The sequence below is a fragment of the Bombus pascuorum genome, chromosome 8 (genome assembly GCF_905332965.1).
Source record: "Bombus pascuorum chromosome 8, iyBomPasc1.1, whole genome shotgun sequence".
Classification (NCBI taxonomy): Eukaryota; Metazoa; Arthropoda; class Insecta; order Hymenoptera; family Apidae; genus Bombus; species Bombus pascuorum.
Genome location: NC_083495.1, coordinates 496,579 through 519,088, shown reverse-complemented (window position 1 = coordinate 519,088; position 22,510 = coordinate 496,579). Strand labels below are relative to the sequence as shown.

The following is a 22,510-nucleotide window of genomic DNA, read 5'->3' as shown; positions in this document are numbered from 1 at the left end:
GTCAGTCAGAGAAACTACCATTATATTCTATCAACCTATTAAGTATCAAAACAGTGTAAGAATCTCGCAAACGGAATATTATTTAAAAAACAAACAAATATAAATAAAGTAAACTGCGGACTTTTAGCATTTATGCATATATCCGTTTATGGGAAATTTGAAGGTACAGAAACGTATAGAATGCACGTAATAAATAAAAATATTTTTAGTATAGTATTTGTTGTAGATAATATTTAATGGTTAAAGATTTTCTACCTAGGGTAGGATTATTATATATTATAGGATAAGGTATTTATTTTAATCATACTCATAAGAATATGAATTTGCCTATACTTATATCTGTAGTCTAGTAATTAATATCTTATTGAGCTTTACCATATGTTTTACTATAATCTCTTCTAACTTCAAGCCATCATGAATTAAAACTATCGGAAGAGAAAAAAGGTCTCCAATGTTTCCATGAGCTGAAGGTTTCGATGGTAGTTTTTGCAGGAGGAACTTTCACCCTCGGTAAAGGAAAGTTTAAAGAACATGATCGGCATCGTTCGATAGGATCTCAAACGACCGATAGGGGATTCGAGCCGTGTTTGATCAATTTTCGAACGGTCGGTTGCTTCGTAAATCATAGTCTGCTGAAAAATCAGCTGATTCACTCGAAACGCATTAAGTCGGCTCAGCGAAATCCCAAAGTAGAAGGGGAAACAGGGCAAAAACGATCGTCTATCTCTGGAAGATGCGAATGATGATAACATTCATCGCTGTTCCGTAGTTCTGATAATGTAACGATGGAGTAATTTCAATGGCATCATTTTCGAACGGTCGCTTTCGAATGGTCAGAAACGTATCAAAGGATTTTCTTTTCCTAAATGAGTTTTCTGGCTAGTCATCATGAGTCTCATTTCAGTGGAATTGAATACTTTCCATTTAACTTGATCTTTTCGATGTAAAGACGTTGTGTTATTGCTGATAAAGTAACAATAAGATAATTATTATTATTGGACTGTAGATTTTTATGCATTTACGGAAAATTTAATAGTCCAAGAAACACAACGTAAAAGTATGTAAAATATTGAAAGCATAATATTCGTTAGAATTTACAGTGGATACAACAATTTTCTAGTTGAGATCCCTTTTTGAAATTATGTTTATAAAAATATGAATTTGCATAAGTACCCCCAGTTAAATTGTTATTATTTTTACACGTACACGGGTTTACGAAAATATTTGAGCACTTAGTATGAAAATCTGTTATCTGCTAGGTGAAAAATTCAAATTTTTAATTTCTTAAAATTTTGTTAGTATTGTTATGAGGCACATCTGTCCTGATTATATGTACTGGTCAAATTTGAAGACAATCCGAAAATAATAAGATATTTAGTGAAAGTGTGTATTTCGCAAAGATCATTATTCAAACAGCTAATTATCCATTAAATTAATAAACCTCAATACTCAGGGGGATCATATTTAACATTTATTATATGTTATAGTTATTCACGCTGTACACTAATTTTTGTATTAAAGATACATTTGCAATAAATATCGTAATTTATCATAACACAAACTATACATACTAGAATAACTGTAAAAGTATGGTTAAATATTTTTTTGCTAAATATTGTATCGCAGATAATATCTAGATAATGTCTAGATAAAATCTAGACTTCTATTTAAAATATTGCTGACGTATTTTGTATGTTCATTATTCATATATTTGTATACTTAACGAGTAAAAACTTTTGCAGTCTAGCTATTACTAATAAAGTAAGTTTACCCAGGTGTTACATTTTCAAAATATTAAAAATATTAGTTTAAGATACTAAGAAAGCTTAATATTAAACTATTTAAAACATTAAATACTTAAGTTTTAAACTACAAATATTATAATCCATATATTTCGAATATTTAGTATAATTTGATATATTTTCTCCTATTCCAACTATATTTTTTACTTTCGGGAAAAAATGTATCTGTGTCACTCTTTCATTAACATTTTCGGATTTGATATAGGTAGTATATTTACAATGGAGATACAGAATGTAACAATTTTAATGTAAAAATAGGTAATTTATCAGAGTTAAAATTTTATGGTGCTCGTTTCTCTAAGACAGTATATAACAATAGGTTGTTACAAATATAACATGAGTTTTCATTTTTATCTGGTAATTTTTACGAGCTCTTACTAATGGCTTTGGTTTTTACTAATGGTTCTTATGTACTTGAATTTTTCTTTGAAATTATATTCTTCGCTGTTAATCATTTTAAACGTAATACGATGTATGTATTCTGTTTTCAAAAGACATTTTTTAAGCATTTTCATATAATCTGTGTACTCTGTGTTACTTTTAATTGAATTATGATATATGGTTTCGTATTACAATAAGAAGTTGAACGTTGAAAATTGCGCTTTAAATTAAAATTGAAGTTAACACCATAACGTAATTCTTATTCTGATAATATTATGATGTTGTTAACAGTAAAGTTAAATTTAAAGTTAAAATATTTGGAATTTCGGACTAATTAAATTTCTTTTCATTTTTACGTCCTGCTATATGCATACATATAGCTTAGATTTTCCCAAAAGTTTTTTTCGTTCTATAAGGAAATAATAGATGCACAACATTTTTTGTTTTATTCTATTGAAACAAATGTAATGGATTTATAAAACGGAAGAAACTTTTGCGACAACATAGTTCCATATAAATTTATTTTACAAATATTTTTCTATTGTAACTCGTTACTTACGTAGAGTAGAGAAAAGAATAGAGAGAAAATTTTATTACCTTCGATTGCTTTTATTTAAATAATATGCTATTTCTTTTAAAAAAGAATATTTTAGGTTCTAAGGCATTTTTGCTCAATAAAATTTACTACACTTTAAATAATTGACTTCTATGCACTGGTTAATATAAAAAGAAATACATAATGTCAAATATCATGAAAGCAATCGCTTAACCTATCTTTCTCCAATAACAAAAAGTTATTCAATGCATACAATTAGTTTTATAATTATACACTAAATCTTTTAAAATATTAATTACATTTGTGCTGCAAATAATGTTACAAATATAACAAATGCTAACTATATTTTCATGAAATGTAATTTTAATTCTGTCTTTAATATCTATTAATTCTCTACCTTTCTTGCGATAGTTTACGAAAAGCCATTTATTATCTATTACCTACATTTGGAAAGATATTCGCAAATAAGTCATCGAGGTGCATTAGAAGCTTTAAATTTTCTATTGAATTTTACCTATATTTTGTGCACAGAATCCATTTTTCACTAAAATTTGTCTGTTCTAAATTGGTTTAACATATAGTAGAACATTTATTAATACGTTCTTGAACCTATTCATAGTTAACTAAAAATATGATGCAAAGAAGTTCCCTGAATTATTCATAAGCTGTTATGCCATTGTGACTATAACTATTTAAGGTTAAATTACTTAATTTTGAAACTTCTAATTTAATCTAATTTAATTACTAATCTCTCTCGTGGATAATGTAAAATGCAAAATAAAATTTTTACTAATCTAACATAAGTTACTATGTTTATTTATAACTTGAAGATATTATTTGATAGTTAGTTTTCATTGCTCTGATAAAAAGTAATTCAATTAACGTGTTAAGACAATCCCCTCAACCCTATAAAAGGAGACAAATAGAACAGTAAAAATGGAAATGAAGAGGAAAGACAAGGGAACAGTAAAAGAATGAAATAAGAAACAGTAAAAAAAAGGGGGGGGGGGAAAGATCGACTGTACATTTCCGGATTAGGACCTTATCACGAAATCGAGCGAGTTGGTACCATCCAGCAAATTAAAAACCGTGTTCCTCTCAGGGTGGTGGCGTAATCTTCGGGAAAATCTTTTTTCCACGATAAAAAGTAACATTACACGTGGAGGAGAGGAGTGGATCGTGTACAAGAGAAAGCATGGTCGGACAGGGCAACTGGAATAAAAAGGTTTATGGTTGTTTCGGGTGCTCTATCTTTAGGACCTACATATCATGCCACAGTCGCTCTTCTCCTCTTCCCTCTTCCCTCTTTCCTCTTTCGTTCGTTTTCTTTTTCTCTTTTCCACTCGGAACCCTCCTGGCTGAACCCTCGACTGAGTTATTTCACGGTTAAAATAGTCGAGTGTTCCTTTCGAGCGAGAGGTTTGTGCAGTTTCACGCGAAGAAAGTACTCGCAGTCGAAGCACGCCTCTGAGTTGTCTATCTCTCTTTCTCGTGCTTTTTCGGATTTCCTCGACGAACTCTCTTGTGATCTTCCCTCTGAGGCTTTAATGCATCCTGAAGAACGTTTTGGGAATGTTAGGTTTGGATCGAGCAGTTTCTTCTCTGTTTTCTACTTTTCTATTTCGCTATCCTTGGCGTTTTGGTTTTAGAGTTAGGTTAAGGAAGAGAGAATTGGGCATGTAGATGAATTTTCTTCAGCTGTTTCAATGCAAGTGGATTGTTTTTCTAGTCGAAAAGCGTTTCTTAAATCGCTTAAATTTATGAAATACAGTATTAATAATTATACATTTGTGAAGAAATTACCATAACGTATAAAAGTATATGTAGTATTTAAAGGATAAAGTAAATCTCTGTTTCGGTGGTATTTGCCTAGTTTATTTATAAATATATTTATCTGCACGAGAATTAGTAGTTTACTAATTACGAGTACAATATATAACTTTCATTAGTGATTTACGACTTTTATATGTTTGTGGAGTGTTTCTCGAAATGGAAATTCTTTCTTTAAGTGCTGAATCTTTTTATATAGTTAGCATAATGCTTTTGTATATTGATGCTATAACGAATGGGATGACGCGATACTAACACATAAGTACATATATAAATATAACAAAAACCATATTTTGTTAATCCTTGAGTGAAAGTTAACAGTGTGATAATCGATAAGAATCAGAAGTAAAATGTTTCATTGGTTAATAAAAAATACTTCTTGAAAAGTATTCAATAGGAAAGCAAATCAAACTCTCAATTTTTGACATTCTTTTAAAGTTACATTGGAATCCTTAATACAATATGTAGAGTCGTATTAATTTGTATTAATCTCTCTAATACACTGTATAGTAGGGTGTTTTGAGGAATTCAATAGTGTATTTTAATAAAATGTAACAATGTGAAAAAGTAGGACACAAAATAATTCTAAGAAAAATGCAAAAATATATGAAATATGAAAAATAAAGTACACGTTATAATATTTAATAATTGAAACAAATCATTATTTAGAACCTATCTGTCAATTTCACGCGCATAAAAATATGAATTTGATTAAACATTTGTAGTCTGGTTACTAGTATTTTATTGTTAATATTGGAAATCCAAGTAACGAATGAATTCATTTCAATGAAAAATATGACTTGATTCAATTAGTTGCGATAATTTTTAATTTGAATCCATTACAAGGTCCTTTGCGAAAGCCTTCTCATTTGTAATAATTTGATTTGTTTTAAATTTTTTAGAAATACGTGTCGTTAAAGTAATATATTTTAATAATATAAAATAGAAGAAATGTAATTTTATAATTATAAATTTAAATACATAGAAATCTACATATTCCGTTTTTCGAAAATGAACCTTTAAACGAAATAATTTTGTTCTACATTATCAATTTATTTTCACATATAGAATAATCTGCTATTGTTTATCCAATCAGAGAATAGTCAAATATGTACACATATTATATTTACAATTAGAGAATTACCAAATCCGATGTTTTCGGGAAAGAAACCTTAGAAATCGTCATTTTATATTTCTGACTTACATTTGCGCAAGAACCATCTCTCCTCTTATACCACTATTTTCAACATATCAGTGTACAATGATAGAGACGTATTATAGTTTGAATCCTATCTATATATATCTCGTACATTATATAGAAGCCTATTTACTCTTCTAGTAGGATTTAAATAATTTTATAAATCCATACTAGAAGTAGTTACTTTATTGTTTTAATCATTTTCTTACTCAAAAATTGCAGGCGTAAGATTATTATTAGCTAGAGTGAGTTAATTAAACTTGCCGCAGCCTAGTGAAACAGATAGTAACTGTAACTATTATTTATGGATAATTAGAGAGAGAAAGTGTTGTTTTATATTACCTACAGATATATTTATGTATATAAAAGGAAAAGGAATATTTACATATATATTAAAAGAAAGCGCTACATACAGATATCATTTATCTTAAATTTATTAAATAATGAATTATTTATTTCAGATAAATGATACTCTTTCAAGACGAATATCTTGGAACTGGTAATTATTACGGGTATTACGTTAAATGAGGTAATTATACGCTAAGCCTCTTTTAATAGAGTATCTTTATTATTGCTAGCAAAATCTTTAGATTTCCTGTCGTCTTAGTACTATAGAGATGTAAAGATAGAGTACGCGAGTCATATGCTACCACGTAAGACGGTGTAAGTGGATGTGATATAGGAATAGAAAAAGAACGCTGCATAGAGACGTTTTCTGTCCTTGTCTAATCAGGCATGCACACTGCTCGTTGATGAGAGTTACACCTACATATCTACTAGACGAATGTGCATGCGTTATTAGACAAAGACACAAGAAGCCTCTATGCAGAGTTCTCTTTCTGTTTCTCTATCGCTTTCTCAGATCGCTCACGCTCTCTACCTTTATATGTATCTCTATGTTCAATATAGAATAAAAGAAATATGGCAGAAAGAAATCTTTTACGGTGGGTAGATTCATAGATTTTTGCGATATAGGAGATATAGAGAAAATTAAGATTTAGCCAAAAAGGGGAAAAGATCTCATAAAATTTATAAAAAGCTGCAGTATCTTAGAGGCATTTTCATTCTTTGAAGTATTTACTATATATGGGAAAACCATATCTAGAAGTTATTTAAGGTATAAATAAAATATAATTCAACGTAACATAATATATTACAAAATTTGTAAGATTTAGTTATAAAAAAGTGCACATTCTACAATTATGTTACAATTATGTTATAATGAAAGATGATTATTTCTCTACTCAAATCTAAAATTTTATTACCAAGTAGCCTATTATGTAGAATACTAATTTCCTTTCTTTCAATTTCCTACATGTTTTATTTCTTTCAATTCACTATTTAAAGCAACAAATCCTTCATGTAAAGCAATACTCGTACTAATTTGAACGTACGGAATCCGATCTTGAAATCTCTAATGATCATAAGCATCTAAGTAGTTCAAATACAGTCAGCTACAAAAGTCTATGTACATTTATCAAATTTTGTATATCTGACTTATCAAAGAAACTAAAGACTTTGTCAAATAATTATTTATACGCAGTACATATCGTTCGAACGTTTGACTTGATAAAATTACATGAGAAACGACGAATGTTATCAATGCCTATGTACGGAAGATCTATAACATATTAATATAATATTAAGTCTAATTTTATCATTACATGTAGATATAATAGGTGTATATAATTTTTGTTGCATTGTATTTTATATTTTTCTATTTTCCTTTTTTTAACAAAGCTGAGAGTAAATAAATTGTATTACATTTTAACAATATGTTTTTTGATATATCATTAAAATTCATAGATCTAACGTTTTGGTAAGACATTTTATATCGTATGTAGACTTTTGTAATTGACTATGGGTAGAAATCAATAGGAGATCAATGGATTCAATTTCATAAATACATTCCAGAACACAATCAGAAGATCCATAATCCTGAAAATTGACGCGCATTTCAATAATAATTTTAGGAGAATGGTAGAGAAACAAGCATCAGAGACTGACATTTTTATTTTTACGCGTTACGTCCTTTGGTAGTGACTTAATAAGCGCGCGCACCTGCAGGAGGCGAACCATGAATGAAGTTTCCACAATGGTGGGGACTTTGGCAAGTGGTTCGAGCCCGGATGCGTGGTGATTCGAGCGCATTTTGCTTTCTACGCAAAGTCGGTCGTCCCGGCCCGACTTCTTGGCGCGCATACAATTTCGATTATCTCGTTTCCGGTCGGTCCTCTCCACCTCTCTAATCTGTCTCCTGATCGTTAACGAAGCAGTCCAGATACCTAAAAGGAATTTCCAGAGAAGTTCAGAAGATAGAAAATTTTGAATTTAGTCTGCTAATTTCGTTATACAAAATTTTACTTCTAATTTCTTGTTGTAATATAAGATTTAAATATATATTTCTTATGTTTTGTAGGGCTAGAAGAGACTGAAACTGTTATAAGAAACTGAAATTTCTATTCTTCTTACAGTTCCTATATCGATTCTAATATCACTCTTATAAATAATTTGTTATTTTATATCGACTAAAAAGCGGTCATAGAATCAATGTTGTTATCTGTTTTATAGTAACTGAAATCTTATGCTTCCCTATAAATAGCCTATTGTGTATTTTTTATTACTTATTTGTATCATACTGCTGTTTAAGAATAATGAATTATGATACATACGTAATCTAAATGTTTAATTTTTGAATTTAGCTTATATGAATGATTAATTATGAAATTTGTGAAAATTAACAAATGAATAATTATTAAAGAACACATGTTTGTCTTAAGTTACTGAATTTCTTAATAATCTATTAAAATAGTTCAACGATTCTTTTTCCACTAATATATATCATGTGTATGATTGTAGCATAGGTATTGCTCGAAGTTTGAATGTATTTATATTGGGCTATTTTGATCGTTTTCAATACGTAATATATTTAGGAAGAAAAGATATTTAGCAGGAAATGGGCTACAGATATAGAATTGTTTATTTAAAATAGCTTAAAGGACAGAACGTTTCAAGGCAGTTATCGATTCGAAGAAGCTTAGCTGTCACGTAAGCTATTGGCAATTTTACAAATTTTAATAGCAACGCCTACATTCTAAATACATATTAGTCTTAAGCCGACTTTGCTCGGTTAGTAAATCATCAGTACACATTTGCAAAATGCTAAATAATTTTGTCTTTTTGCTTAGTGAGCAAGGATATTTTTTATCATAAAGTTCTTTGAATTCCAAAAATTCGTAGCTTCGTTTCTACTAATACTTGTTTTATATTTTTTCATACTAATAGATATGTAAAAATTTTTGTAGAAGATTATAAAAAATTATATTAACTATTAATATTAGCTCTTTCTTCTCAGTGAACAAAGATATTTTATATTATAGGTATATCCAGGTCTATACTAATGCATATTTTACATATCTTTTATATACTAAGAATATATAAAAATTTGTATGTGTGTAGAAAATTATAGAAATTTATATTAGCTATTAATTTTATCCGTTTTGTTATTGAGCGTGTACGCGCGTAAACACACACATTTTTTATTATAACAGTTTCTGCATTTTTTGAATTTGTAATATCCTACCCGTAGAAAACGCTTACAAATATTTGTATAAATTCTTTTGTAGACAATATTTCTTCAAAATCCTCTAATCCGTTTTTCGTTTTATCAAAAGCATACCTCAAAGTTTTTTGGAGTGTCTCATAAAGTAAAAGAAACGATTTATTTTCAATTTTAGCTCCGCTACCTTTGTTCAGAATTATAAGATCGTTTAAGCTTTTGAAATAGTAATGTTTCCTAATGACAAAAAATGTAATAACATCCACTAATGATTTACAACTTTTATAAATTTGTCAAAGTTTAAACGCGTTCCATATTTGATAGCATTTGTGTACTTGATAGATAGTTTGCTAGTTAATACCGTTGCGAAATTGCAACAAATAAATAATACATCTGGAATTAAGGACAATCGAAACTTCCAAATTTAAGATACATCTGTATCTTTTAAATGCAACACAAATAATTTACTACTATTGTAAGATAAAAACATTTATATGCTTGCACTTTATCACGAATATATGCAATTTGTAATTATAGTTATAAAATTATTATACTAATTATTATTATTATTATAATTATATTATTTTATTATATATATATTATTATATATATTATATATATATTATTATTATAATAATTATGTAAAATATAATTATGATATTAATTATAATAAAGTTATAATATTAAATAAACATTGTAAAACAATATGAAACAACAAACCCAAAGTTTGGAATCACTGGATGTTTTATAACATCTAAGAATTGAAAAAGGAATCAGCTTAGGTCTTTGTTATTACCGAAAACTTTTTGTCGCAAGATCTATCGAATTAAGGGAAATTATTATATTAGGTTGTCCCAGAAGTTTCTTTCGTTTTATAAGGAAATAGTAGATGCATAATATTTTTTGTTTTATATTATTCTATTGAATTATGTATGATCCATTTTGTTCTATTGGAATAAAATAATATAAAACAAAAAATGTTGTGCATGTATTATTTCCTTATAAAATGAAAGAAACTTTTGGAATAATGGAATATCATTAATGTCTTTGGCATTACTTTCAGACTAATAATAAAATTAGCGGTAACATTAGGTAGTGCAATATTGGTACAATTGAGAAAGTAATCCCAATTTTTTGGCATGTTATATATAAATATATATTGAAAGTCTTTGTTTTGAAAGAGCTTATTTTCGTGAAGGGGTTTTGGAAAATATTATAATTCGAACTAGATTTTATATGATCTTTCCAAGAGGCATTTTAATAGAGGAAATAATTCATATCTCAAGAGAACAATCCATTTAATCTCAAGTAATTGTGGGTAGATGAATTATACGTTGTGACAATTGCTAGCTTTCTTCCGTTAGATAATGTTTGTAAAGTTTAATTCTATATTTTCTTCGATTATTTTATCTGAACATAAAATCATCTCTAATTCTATATTGAATTTCAACTTAGAATATTTGAAGAATGCAGAATATTTATTTCTTCTTTATCAAATGTTGGAGAATTTTATATAAGAAATATTAGAGAAAAAAAATTAAAGCAGAAATTGTTAGGTAAAGATTATTGCATGAAAATGTGCAAAGAATTGTGAATATTAAGGAAATATTTAATATTAAGAATTTGAAACATTTTAATAATACCTACTTAATAAGATAATATTGTAATTAAAAATTAATATTGTAATTTCATATACATTGGAAGGAATGTTTCAAATTGTAGATAATTCAGTAAAATTATTAAAAATCTCTGTAATAAATTTAATATCTATCTAATTTTTCTACAAAGCATTTAATTCAATCTCCTTCATCCAAAATTGTTTGCTTAGCATTAACAGTTTCAATTTTCTATTAAAATGATGCAGTTACCCTTATTGAGAAGTATATCTGTTTAGAAATTAAGCACTTAGATTGTTTAATTGTTTCGACTTCAAAGTAACATTACAGTTCCAATATAAGAAGGGAATACTTAAAAAAATAATATTTATAACGTGTGTTTCGATATTTCCATTTGAGTTAATTTCAACACATGGAGATATATGTATTTCACATCTACTACTTTTTAAACTACATTAAGTATTACTCTATCAATTCAACAATATTATCTTTTCTATGAGTAATATGACTACATAGGAAAAAAATACTTTTTGTTTGACTCTTTACATTATTGCTATAAAACATTGGACTCTTATAATAATGATAATAACCAAGCTTTCCTAAGGCAGACGTTAAATTACAATAAGCATCGTAACAACTAAATGAAACATCTCGCTCTCTTATTAATACTATTATGTTAGAATATTTGTATAATAAAGATTTGGATATGTGAGATTCCACGCTATAGGTCATACATTTCATTCAACTCAATAATTTTCAGAAATATCAGCTTAGGATTTTGTTATTTAATGTAGCCGACTTTGTTGTTCCAAATACATATAACTGATTTCATTAAATTAAAGAATATTATTAATGATAGATGTACGATTGGAGAAATGATTTCAAATACTTGCCTAGATGTGTGAGTCCAGTGTATGCATGTATATTGGACCCTTTTACAATGAAAATGTTTTTCTCTTGTAAGAATAATCTGAAATTTGAATTTTTATATATCTCATCATTATATTATTATGCTATTACCTTTCACATGTTTACATCTTTTTAGTTTCTTAACTATTAATTGATAACGATTTTATTCTAAGACATATGTGGTGCATCATCGATTTCATCAAATTCAAGTAGTGCACGATCATCGACAGAGTGAATATTTTATATTCATTTTCTGTTCTCAACTGTAGTAGATATTTAATGAATTATATGTTATTCCATAGTACATTGTCTCATATACGTAGCAATTGTATAATCTTTTAATGCCAATTGTATGAATTATACTAAACAAGGGGAAAAGAATAATAAATCAAATTTTCTGTTTACTGTCAAAAAGCCGGGTCATATACATAAATCCAAATAATGAACATTTTCTCCATTTTCTCTTCTTTTTGTTTTCTCCTTTATTACTTTATTTGCAACAAACATACAAAATGAAATTTTCCCAGCGCGTTCCCGCCAGCCAGTTATAAGTAGATGGGAGGATGGTTCACGCGGTCGCTCGATTTTCCCAAGCGAGTTTACTCGCGGACGGGAATTATTGCTCACGCGAGTAATGCCAGCGTTGCGCTGGCTCGCTGACGTTTAAGCAGAGTTAAATATTTAAATCGCGGCGGATAGACCCACGCTCGCCGCCTACCATCGCGAACAGTTCACCAACCAACTTCAACCAAACCCAGCCAGGGGAAAATATCTTTCCCAGCCGGCGTTGATTTCGCGATCGGTTTGCGCGTGCACCGGCGTCGATCTTGAATAATCGCGCCCGGCCATTATTAGATTCATCGATTACACATCGATCGATATAGTCTGACTGTATTTTTACGACCGTTCAACGTGGTTGCGCAACGAGTTGCAAATTTGCATCGCGGTGCGTCTGTTGATATGCAGACGTGGACACAGCGCGTACCAAATTTAGTCGCCGATTGCCGATGGAAAATTTTCACGATTGACTCGTTGATAGTCTATATCTACATGTTTTATATTTTTATATTGTATTCTTATCTTTTACATCATATTATGACAAATGTTGTAATTCTTCAAATTTTTAATTAAACTAACGATCGAGGGCCATATTGTAAATGCATTTAATAAAAAATGTTGAAATTTCTATTTTAGAACAAGATCGTCATTTTCCGGAGTTCTTCGTGCCCGGTTCTTCTCTCAAAGTAATGTATAAGCAGCGCCGGGAGATTATTGTGACAAGATAGAGAAAATTACAATAGAAAAGATAGATCGTTTGGCATGTAGTCACTCACGAAAGTATTCCTACGCTTATCATAGAGAACTTCTGTAACCATAATAAAATTACATTTTTTTTATATTTACAGCTATAGAAAGTACTTGTATTTATGGTTAGAAAAGTAATTAATGTGTTTACTATTACATTTATTATGTACTAATTAATTAGACCCGACTATGATAAATTTCATATCATTTTTAGTAGGGAAATATTCGATAATTGCAGAAAAATAACCTTTTCCACTGTCGTCATCCGCACTACGAAAAGGAGGGGAGAGGTAACTCTCAACGCACCACGAAGTTCGACGGCCCGCCGCGGTCGAGTAGTGTAACATGATCCAATGTTAGATATCGCTGAGACAATGTATCTAGATACTAATTCTAAGGCGAAACTTTTTTTATTTTTAATGTTTCTTAACACTTAGCCAACCGCGCGCGCCACAGTGAGCTATACGCTTCTCACCGCACTGGACAAGCCAACTTATAGGGTGTCCACCGCGCCCGCACAAGCCAACCTTATGCTGTCCACCGTGCATTTTTCCAAGTAACGAGGACTAATATTCACTACTTGAAAAACAAAAGAAGTCTAAAAATTATTTAGGTGGTCAATTATATTTTGCAGTAATGATTTTGTTTAGCGATTTCACATATCATTTATACAAAACATCAACTTAAAAGTATATATTAAAAATATAAAAAATATAGGTAAAATTAAAAACATTAAAGATGACTAAAGATAAATAAGACGACTTGAACGTGAAATTAAAAATTCATAATGCATTTTAATATTTTTGTATACTATGGTATCGTTCGATTATAACTTTATTTAGTAATAACTGATAGTGTAACTTTTTAATTAATTTTAACACCACCAAATTGGTGTATTTTATCATATACTGTACTTTATAAAGGCAGAAAAAGTGTCGCAGTTAATAGGGAACAACTCCCGGTAAACAATAACTGATAATAACAACAAAAAAGAAGAAAACGCCTTGCTAAAGTCAAAAAGGGAGATCTCCCCTTTCGGTCACGCAGCGATGTCCTTTACAGAGGGGAGATCTCGCCGTACGGTTGGCTAAGCGTTAAATTGTACTTTTACTAAGGTATTTGTGAAATCTTTCTAACTAAAACGAGAACAAACACGATATAATTTACTTATAATATATTTACTTATTGATATGTATTTAATGATCATTTATTAAGTAAGCAACTATGCGCCAGATTATATTGTGTTTGATGTCATTTTAATCAGAAAAATGTAACAAACATGTTGGTAAAAGTTTCGTTCAACACAAATCAAAAATGAGAAAGTTTGATTTTTGAATTGAAGATTTCAGCTTATCGCGAGCCTTTAAATATTTACCGAACGCCTCGACTCTCAATCCTTCTTCTTCTTTCACTGATATTGTCCATTTCTATGTTCGGCACGACTAAGATTTCAGCTTTCAGAAATAGAATTGTGTCCACCGTCGCATAATTGCAAAACTTGGGCGCCGATTTCTGTGCGATTATCGCAAGTATTCCGTACTTTCATATGATTACAAAAATTTGATAGCGTAGGAATGAAATATTGCAATCTGACGCACCTAGTATCTATCTAATATAATAAATCTATACTATTTCCTTTCTATTACTTAAAATTTATTGAAACTGAATGTGTATTATCCGTTGTTAGATTCCGATACATTTTCAAGTGGAATAAAATAATTATTTTCCGATGTATCTCTTTTGGAAAAATTGGAAAATCAACGTTCCATTAAGTTTGAGTAAACTCATTATCGCATTAATTACACTTTCGTCTAATTAACTGTTATTATCCTTCGTACGCTTTTCCCATTATTATTATATAATACGATTAGTATTTATGGATTGATGGTAAACTCTGATACGTTTCACTATTTCAATACTTGCGCACTATTATCACCTATAGATAAAACTATGTTGTAAGAATATCATGTAACCGGTATATTCATTCACGAATTTGCTAATAACTAGGGTAGTTAATAGCCTGTTTTCGTTATCTCTCGATTCTTTCCCCTTTTTAATATAAACAATTAAAAAAGTGTATTTTTCAATTATTCGTTTAGGAGTGTCATTAAAACTGTGAGAAATGAAAAAATTAAGAAAATTTGTAGAATTAGTTGTTTAATGTATAATAGGGTTTTTTTGTATTTATTAATTTATTTCTTATTGATTTTTGTATTTATTAATTTATTTCTTATTGATGTGATTTAAATCTTCATAGAGAAAATATCATACAGTACATTATACATTATACATCGTTGAACAATTTACAATTATAATACGAATTATCATGTTATAAGTTTCCCAAAATTCTTCGAAGTTTGAATGACTAGCAATTACACTACACAAAAAGAAACTTGTTATTAATTACGTGAAAAAGATATTATATGATATTAACTTATATGTAATTCTAATAAATTTTAATAGTATGTAATAGTACAAAAATCTAAAATTATCGAATAAATAGGTACATAATTCACTTGTTTTACTTCAGCTTCTAGTACTATTGTCATGTCAAAGATGACTACAGTACTTATCCCTATTAGATTTATTGAAATGTCATTAATATTATTAATCGTGCTTACTATTAGACGGATATTGATGGAAATTTGTATTTTTATAAGTATAATTAATAAAGTGGAGCCTGGTAGTAAATAAAGTAGACTGTACTTTACTTTAGGTATTTTAGATATTTTTACATATCATATTCTGTACATTTTAAAATCTATATAAATGCATCAAAACCGGCAGTCTTTTCATCACATAAATTATAGAATAAATGTAGAATGAAATATCTAAAAATTAAATAATCTAATCTGAATCTATTTTTATGACCTAACGATATTAATTGAGCATTAAATTATAATATATGTATTCACAAACGTTGTTACATATAATTTCATGCCAAATGTATTGCATTTTCGTCTGTCTTATCCACGTGGCAGGGTTAATGAAACAAAGCATCAACTCGAAGGGAGGTAACATACCTTTTTGTTATTTCTCACAATCGCCTACGCCTGGCTGCTCACCAACGTTGAGACCCTGGTTTTCTAAGAATCGAAAATAATCACGCTTTCCTTCTCTCTGGCTTTTCCCCTCCTTCCTTTCGAAAGCATCGTGGATCGTTGGAGCACAACGGAAAGGTCAATTTTATTAGCGATTCCTTTCGCGTTCGAATTATTTTCCGAATTCTCCGTCATTGAACTAATTAAATTTACGATTTAAGGAGGAAATGTACAAAGATATTCTACAAATGGCATAATGAGTCGTAGAAATGGTTAATTATATTTGTCAGAGTACCTAAGAATTAATTTTACATAGTTGCTAATTAAAATTTAACTAATTTCATTTTAACAAACTAAATATTATACACTTGTACGCAATAATAGCTTCATATGAAAGTTAATTATTAGTGTATAATTAATAATCTATTATTCTATTTTATAAAGTTTCCTTTTAACATTTAATATTTTTGTACGATAATGAAAATAAGATATTCCAAATTATTGAAATTTTGACAACACCGTAAGAGATACCTATGTAAGAAAAATCATATTTTATTAATAGAAACATTAGTGTAGCATTATAACTGAAGTGTATTGGAATCATAACTTAATATTAATGGATAAATTAGCTTTAAATTTAGCTAATAAAGATTAACTTTTATTTCTTTTATATCTTTATAGAAATCATTTTCTAAATATTACACGATAACTAATGAATTCTTTCCTTTTTTGTTTCAGGTAAGTCTATTTTGAAGTCTATGAAGCAGACTTTTTGACCATTCCGAACACACTTTTAAGAAGCGTTCTTTATGCGTCCGACACACGGAATGCCAGATTATGTACGCCTAATGAGTGAGTTCGTTCCTTTTTGTACTCTCTCGTTACTTCGAATCTTCCAAAATGAAATTACGTATTCGCATTTTTTTTTTGGTTGCATATCAAATACCAATCCAGCGGATATGCTTGTGGTTTCATCGTTTAAAAATCTATTAATTTTTACATTTATTGAAGATTAATTTGAATGTTCAGTAATTTTAAAATTTATGTAATTTGAAATCGATATTGTTAAAAACTTACGCGTTTATTCGAAAGTTTCCTAATTCTTAGATCTCTTGAAAATTAACTTGAAAATTGACTAATTTTTTAATTTGTTGAGAATTAATTCCAAAATCTATCAATTTTTAAATTTATTTATTTTGAAATCGATATTTGTGGGAAAAATCTGTGATATCTTTATTCTGTGTTACACAATCGAAATATTAAGTTTTAAATTAAAGGTTTTTGAAATTGGAATAAGTATAATATTATGCGACATAGAATTCGATAAAACCACCTATTAATATTAACAAAATATCTTAAAGTAGAAAAAAAAGAAAAGAGAAAAATTAGTTGAAATAAGCTAATACGTATGTTTATAAAATTTCCAATAAAATTTTTTAGCGAATTCTAAAGCTTAATGTATATCGAGTTATTTCATTCGCTCATATCATAAACATAACGCTTGTGCATTCTTTTAATCTCTTCACGTACAAATTTTTCATTCGTAACTCGAAATAATAGATATGTGTACACCTCGCAATAAACAATCTCATTTGAACCAACACTCACCATATTTCTGACCCTTGCATCACATGCGTGTCACTCACGCGCTACATATTATAACCTATATTGTCGTTTATTTGTCTAAATAAACGATCGATTTCTGAAAAGTAAATTTGTTAGTTCCAAATTCGAAAAACATTAACTTTTGTACAAATTCTTCTTAAGACGTTTTCGTTTGTTAAATCTCTCTTAACACCATAAACTCCACTACTGGAAGATCTTAGCTCTTTTCCTTGAGATTCGGGTTACCGGGCTCGACTATACTTTTACTCGGCCATGTCATTATCGGATGAATTGTGACGGTGCGTAAAAATCCAGTAAAATGTTACTATGCATCTTGGAGGGGTAGAGCGTGTTTCATAGTCGCCCACGCAATCCGTCGACATGATTTATGACGATTCGAGAAGATTGTGCAAGACGCGTTGCACGGAAATCCTGGAAGATCGAAGAGATAATTTTTAAGCTCAAAGATGATGCATGATATCCTGAATGAGAAATTGAATAGTGTCGTGGAAGAGATCCGCGCGAGGTAAACTATCCTTCCTTGGTAGAAGTTGTGCGCTGTCGTCATCTTCATGAGAACACTGATGAGAATTGATCGATGTTTAAGTTCATGGAAGCTTTCTTGGAAAATATATCGAAATTTGGGGAAATGTATCATACTTATTTGTTGATAATGAGTATTTATGATGTGTTAAATGTTAGCTGAGTTAGTAAGAGGCATGGTATTTGGGAAAATTGTGTATTGATTTGTGGAGTTATATTGCTTAGAATAGGTAGTAAAGATTCGATTGCGGTAAACATAATAGAAATGACAGTATTTTCAAATAGATGAAATTTTATTTTAAGACCTCATCTCATTCATATTTATATGACATTTATACGATAAAAATTTTGCAATTAAATTCATTTCTCAAATCCATTCCTTTATACGAAATGTTTTTGAATTGCTCTGTTCGAATATCTTGATATAAAATGCCCAAAGAAATATAATTAATATACATTATTCAATGTATAATTATCTTTTTATAAATGTGAAATTTAAAACTTCAGTTTCTTTCAGAATTTTTTTTATTCCAACTAAAGAAATATTCAATGAGCTCGTTAACCTCTGCGATTGATATTAATTAACATTGCTGTTTCACATTAAGAATTAAAACATATTCATTTGTTCTACTAAATACTTCTTAACAAATGCATTAATAACGATAACGATAACAATACACATGAATTGAAAACATTTTATCAAGAAATGATAGACATGTCTTTTGACTCTAAATAATTTCATTTCAATCAAGACACCGAACGAAACTATCATGATTCGTTACATCTTATTGCAATTTCAAACAGTTCTCGTAGCTAATATCTCGATACCACCAGATTTTTGGAATAGTTATGACAAACGTACGCCACGACGAAGAATTCGGAGAACCGATTTAGAAATTCTACTTCTTCCTAAAAGTTATGTTGTTCGTTAGAATCATTTTAATGCCTCAATATGTGTGTATATATATTTATATAAATTATGTTTATTTTTATGTAGTTATGAATAATGGAATATGAAATTTTATTTGTATATATTTCTATACATAAAACGAATAAAAGAATTAATGAAGAAATTTATAATATTTAAAAAAGTTTTAGAAATATGCTTATGAGTAGTATTATCTGTACATGTTAAACCTACATATTATCTATTTTTGAATTTATAAAAACGATATTTATTTTATATTTAAATGTTGAACTTATGGAAGTGATATTCGTCTTAAACTTAAATTTTGAACTTATGGGAACAACGTTTACCTTGAATTTAAGTTTTGATTTTATATCTTTGATTTAAACAAGCAGCTACATATATCAAAATCCAATTCGTTCGCATAAAAAGTTTTACATAAATTGTTGAAAAACTCCGCCATCTTGTACTATTTATAAATTCACAACGTTCGCCTTAATTTACCGATTCTTCAACACGCAATTAATAATGAAAAGCAGAAAAACACATATCTCCTCGATCCAATTTGAACATTTTAGTTTCATCGTAATGGAAATATCTAGTGAAACGCGTGCAATGTGTTAATGTTCTTAAAGTTAATCGATCGATCTTGAAGATCGAAGCAATTAACGCTAGGATCGCCTCACAATGATGAACGTTCGTCATCTTAAGACCGGTTTCCATCCATGACTCACCATTGCGGATTCTATAAAATCCCGCTATCAATGCGCCTCTCTCGGATTCCCCTTTGCTTTTACTCGATGCGCCGTTTTTTCTTCTTTTTATTTTATTTCTTTCTTTTCTTATCTTGTTATTTTTATAAATCGTTCTATATACCCAGTTTCTCTTTTTTCTTGTTTCATGTTTCGAAAAATTTTGTAAGAGGAATCGAACATTTTACGATTCTAGTGGATAGGACAGTTTCTAGGAAGAAGTAGAGTGTTTTCGAAACGGTTCTTTGGATTTTTACTCGCGATGTTGTATTCGTGATTATTTCTCGAAAAATTAATAATGTATGATTTATGTATTTATAATTAGCTGAGACTAAATGGGCTGTTTTGATAGATTTCTACTGTAGAGATTAATAAAATAGAATTTTATATAAACGTTATATAACCATTGAGTTTTACTTTTAGCGTCTTTAATAAGATTTTGTCATATTACGAAATGTATTAAACATTATTTTTATGGTACTGTAAACTATAACCGAGTCTTTGATTCAGATAGAAAAAAGTTGTTCAAAGAGTTTAAACTTACTATATTATATTTAATTATGTACCTATAAATGCGATTTTCTTTGAGGATTGCTCTTAACACGTTGCCCATTGTGAGAAACTTGAGCTACGTAAGTCGCGTGAAATATATGGTGCTTCTCAGCAAAAAGTAGAAAGAAAAGAAAAATTGTCTGAGAGAAAGTACATTCATTCACATTTGAACAATCTTATCACTACCTTATTCGAGGATAAAATAGTTCCGGACAGAAGGAACTACATATTTACAATTACATATTACGTCTGTCGTTGTGTTAAGGGTTAAAGTTGTTTTGTATTATTCTATAACAGGTATCGAGAAAAAGATGTTAGACCGACCGTGGAGTCGACGATTTCGTTGGAAATGTTCGCGAAATCGGCTACGGGCATTGATAAATCTTTCGGCGGATAGAATTTCTCTGGGAATAGCGTCGGGAGTTTCTACGTTCTTTCGATGGCACCAGTAACCTTTTGAAATATAAATTAGCCGCGATAAGACGCCTTTGTCGGCTCACTTTGCGTGCCGCTGTTGCGATCACCGTTTTCCATCCTGCCACGGCTAGTAACTGCGGTGCGTGCGCTGTTCAGTGTGCACATGTGTAGCATATACCGACCGCGAAATTCTCCTTCTCGGTGAATTCGTAATCACAAGCCTGTAATCGCAATTACACATCGTCCAGAACCAACTGCTTTGTGATACGGTCGTATGGGGAAATAATTCTTTTTTGTTTCGATCGCCTTGTTGAACGTGGAAAAGGAAAGATTTGTTTATCGTGGAGCTCCGTTTCTTTTAGAGTACCGAAATAATCAAGGTTTTTCGAGGTGTTGCACACAGTGAAACTTCTTTCCTGGAATATAGTGACTCACAAAAGTATTTGTCTATCTACAGCAAGTTTTCTATTATATTATCACGCAAAATCAAAATAAAAGACTAGACAGCAAAGAGTTGAATGTTAGTCTCGATATTTATTGAATTTCGCGCTAAAAGCGAAAATATTTTGTGTAATGTTATCACTCTTAAACACAGTTGATCTCAAGAAAGTTAAGTTCATAGTTGTAGAAAGTAAGAAGTATATTTATCACAAGATTCAATTGGCGTCACAAAACTACTGTTTTTAATTTTCTTAGAAGATTAATGACGTGTTCGATGATAGATTAATTCTGCAGATATATTCATCTTAAAAGTAACGTTATCTGAGATAAAAATAGTTCGTCATCATGTTTAATACTGACGTAAAGAGTTCTTGATAACTAAACTATGTTATGTGTAATACTCTAAATTTATCGCCGATTAAAATAGTACGGTCATGCTATCGAAACATCGCACAACTTCAACATTTTCTTCTTTAATTTGTTTTATTTTCGTATAAAATATGTATAAATATAACATATACACATATATATATATATATATATCATTATCATCATATTGTATCATATATTACATATACATCATATATAATAGTTATATAAATAATATAATAATATTATTAATTTTATTAATTAATAATATATGTTATATACTTTAATTTATTACCATATACTTAATTATATCATATATATGCATTATATTATAATATTATTTATATTATTATATTATATATAATACGTAATTTATATGACATATATAATTATATAAATATATAATTATACTATTATACTACTATTATTATTAGTGTTCATGACATTATCATTGGTGTAAATTGCAAATTAATTAGATCAATAAAGTCTGTTTATTTATTATTATACTGCGGATCAGATTACGTTTATGCAATTTTATATTTTTATAAATATAACTAAAGAAATGGAGTGTAAGTAGAAAATTGTTTAATTTACTAAATATTATAGCTAGCAAATGCTCTATTTTAGATATTTCTGTATATTGTGTATATACATTCTCTAGATTTTTGAAACCTTAAATCCTCCAAATATGCAAAAACCGCAGTTTATTTATTATGTAATGTATATT

At 29.1% G+C, this 22,510-nt stretch overlaps 1 protein-coding gene across 7 annotated transcripts in view; it reads left to right on the top strand.

The window, feature by feature from the left end:
• Window positions 1-22,510, top strand: part of LOC132909708 (protein scalloped) — a 326,958-nt gene that overhangs the window by 58,798 nt on the left and 245,650 nt on the right. For 2 of the 7 annotated variants that reach the window (XM_060964676.1, XM_060964675.1), the window contains exon 2: window positions 6,229-6,296. The exons of 3 other annotated variants lie outside the window; for them this stretch is intronic. Coding sequence is in view for 2 of the 4 variants with exons in the window: in XM_060964672.1 (XP_060820655.1) it covers window positions 17,007-17,049 (43 nt within the window). In the remaining 2 variants the exon portion in view is untranslated. Of the gene's footprint in view, window positions 1-6,228; window positions 6,297-16,935; window positions 17,050-22,510 lie in introns of those variants that run through there. 2 more of the 7 variants (XM_060964672.1, XM_060964680.1) reach the window with 2 other exon arrangements.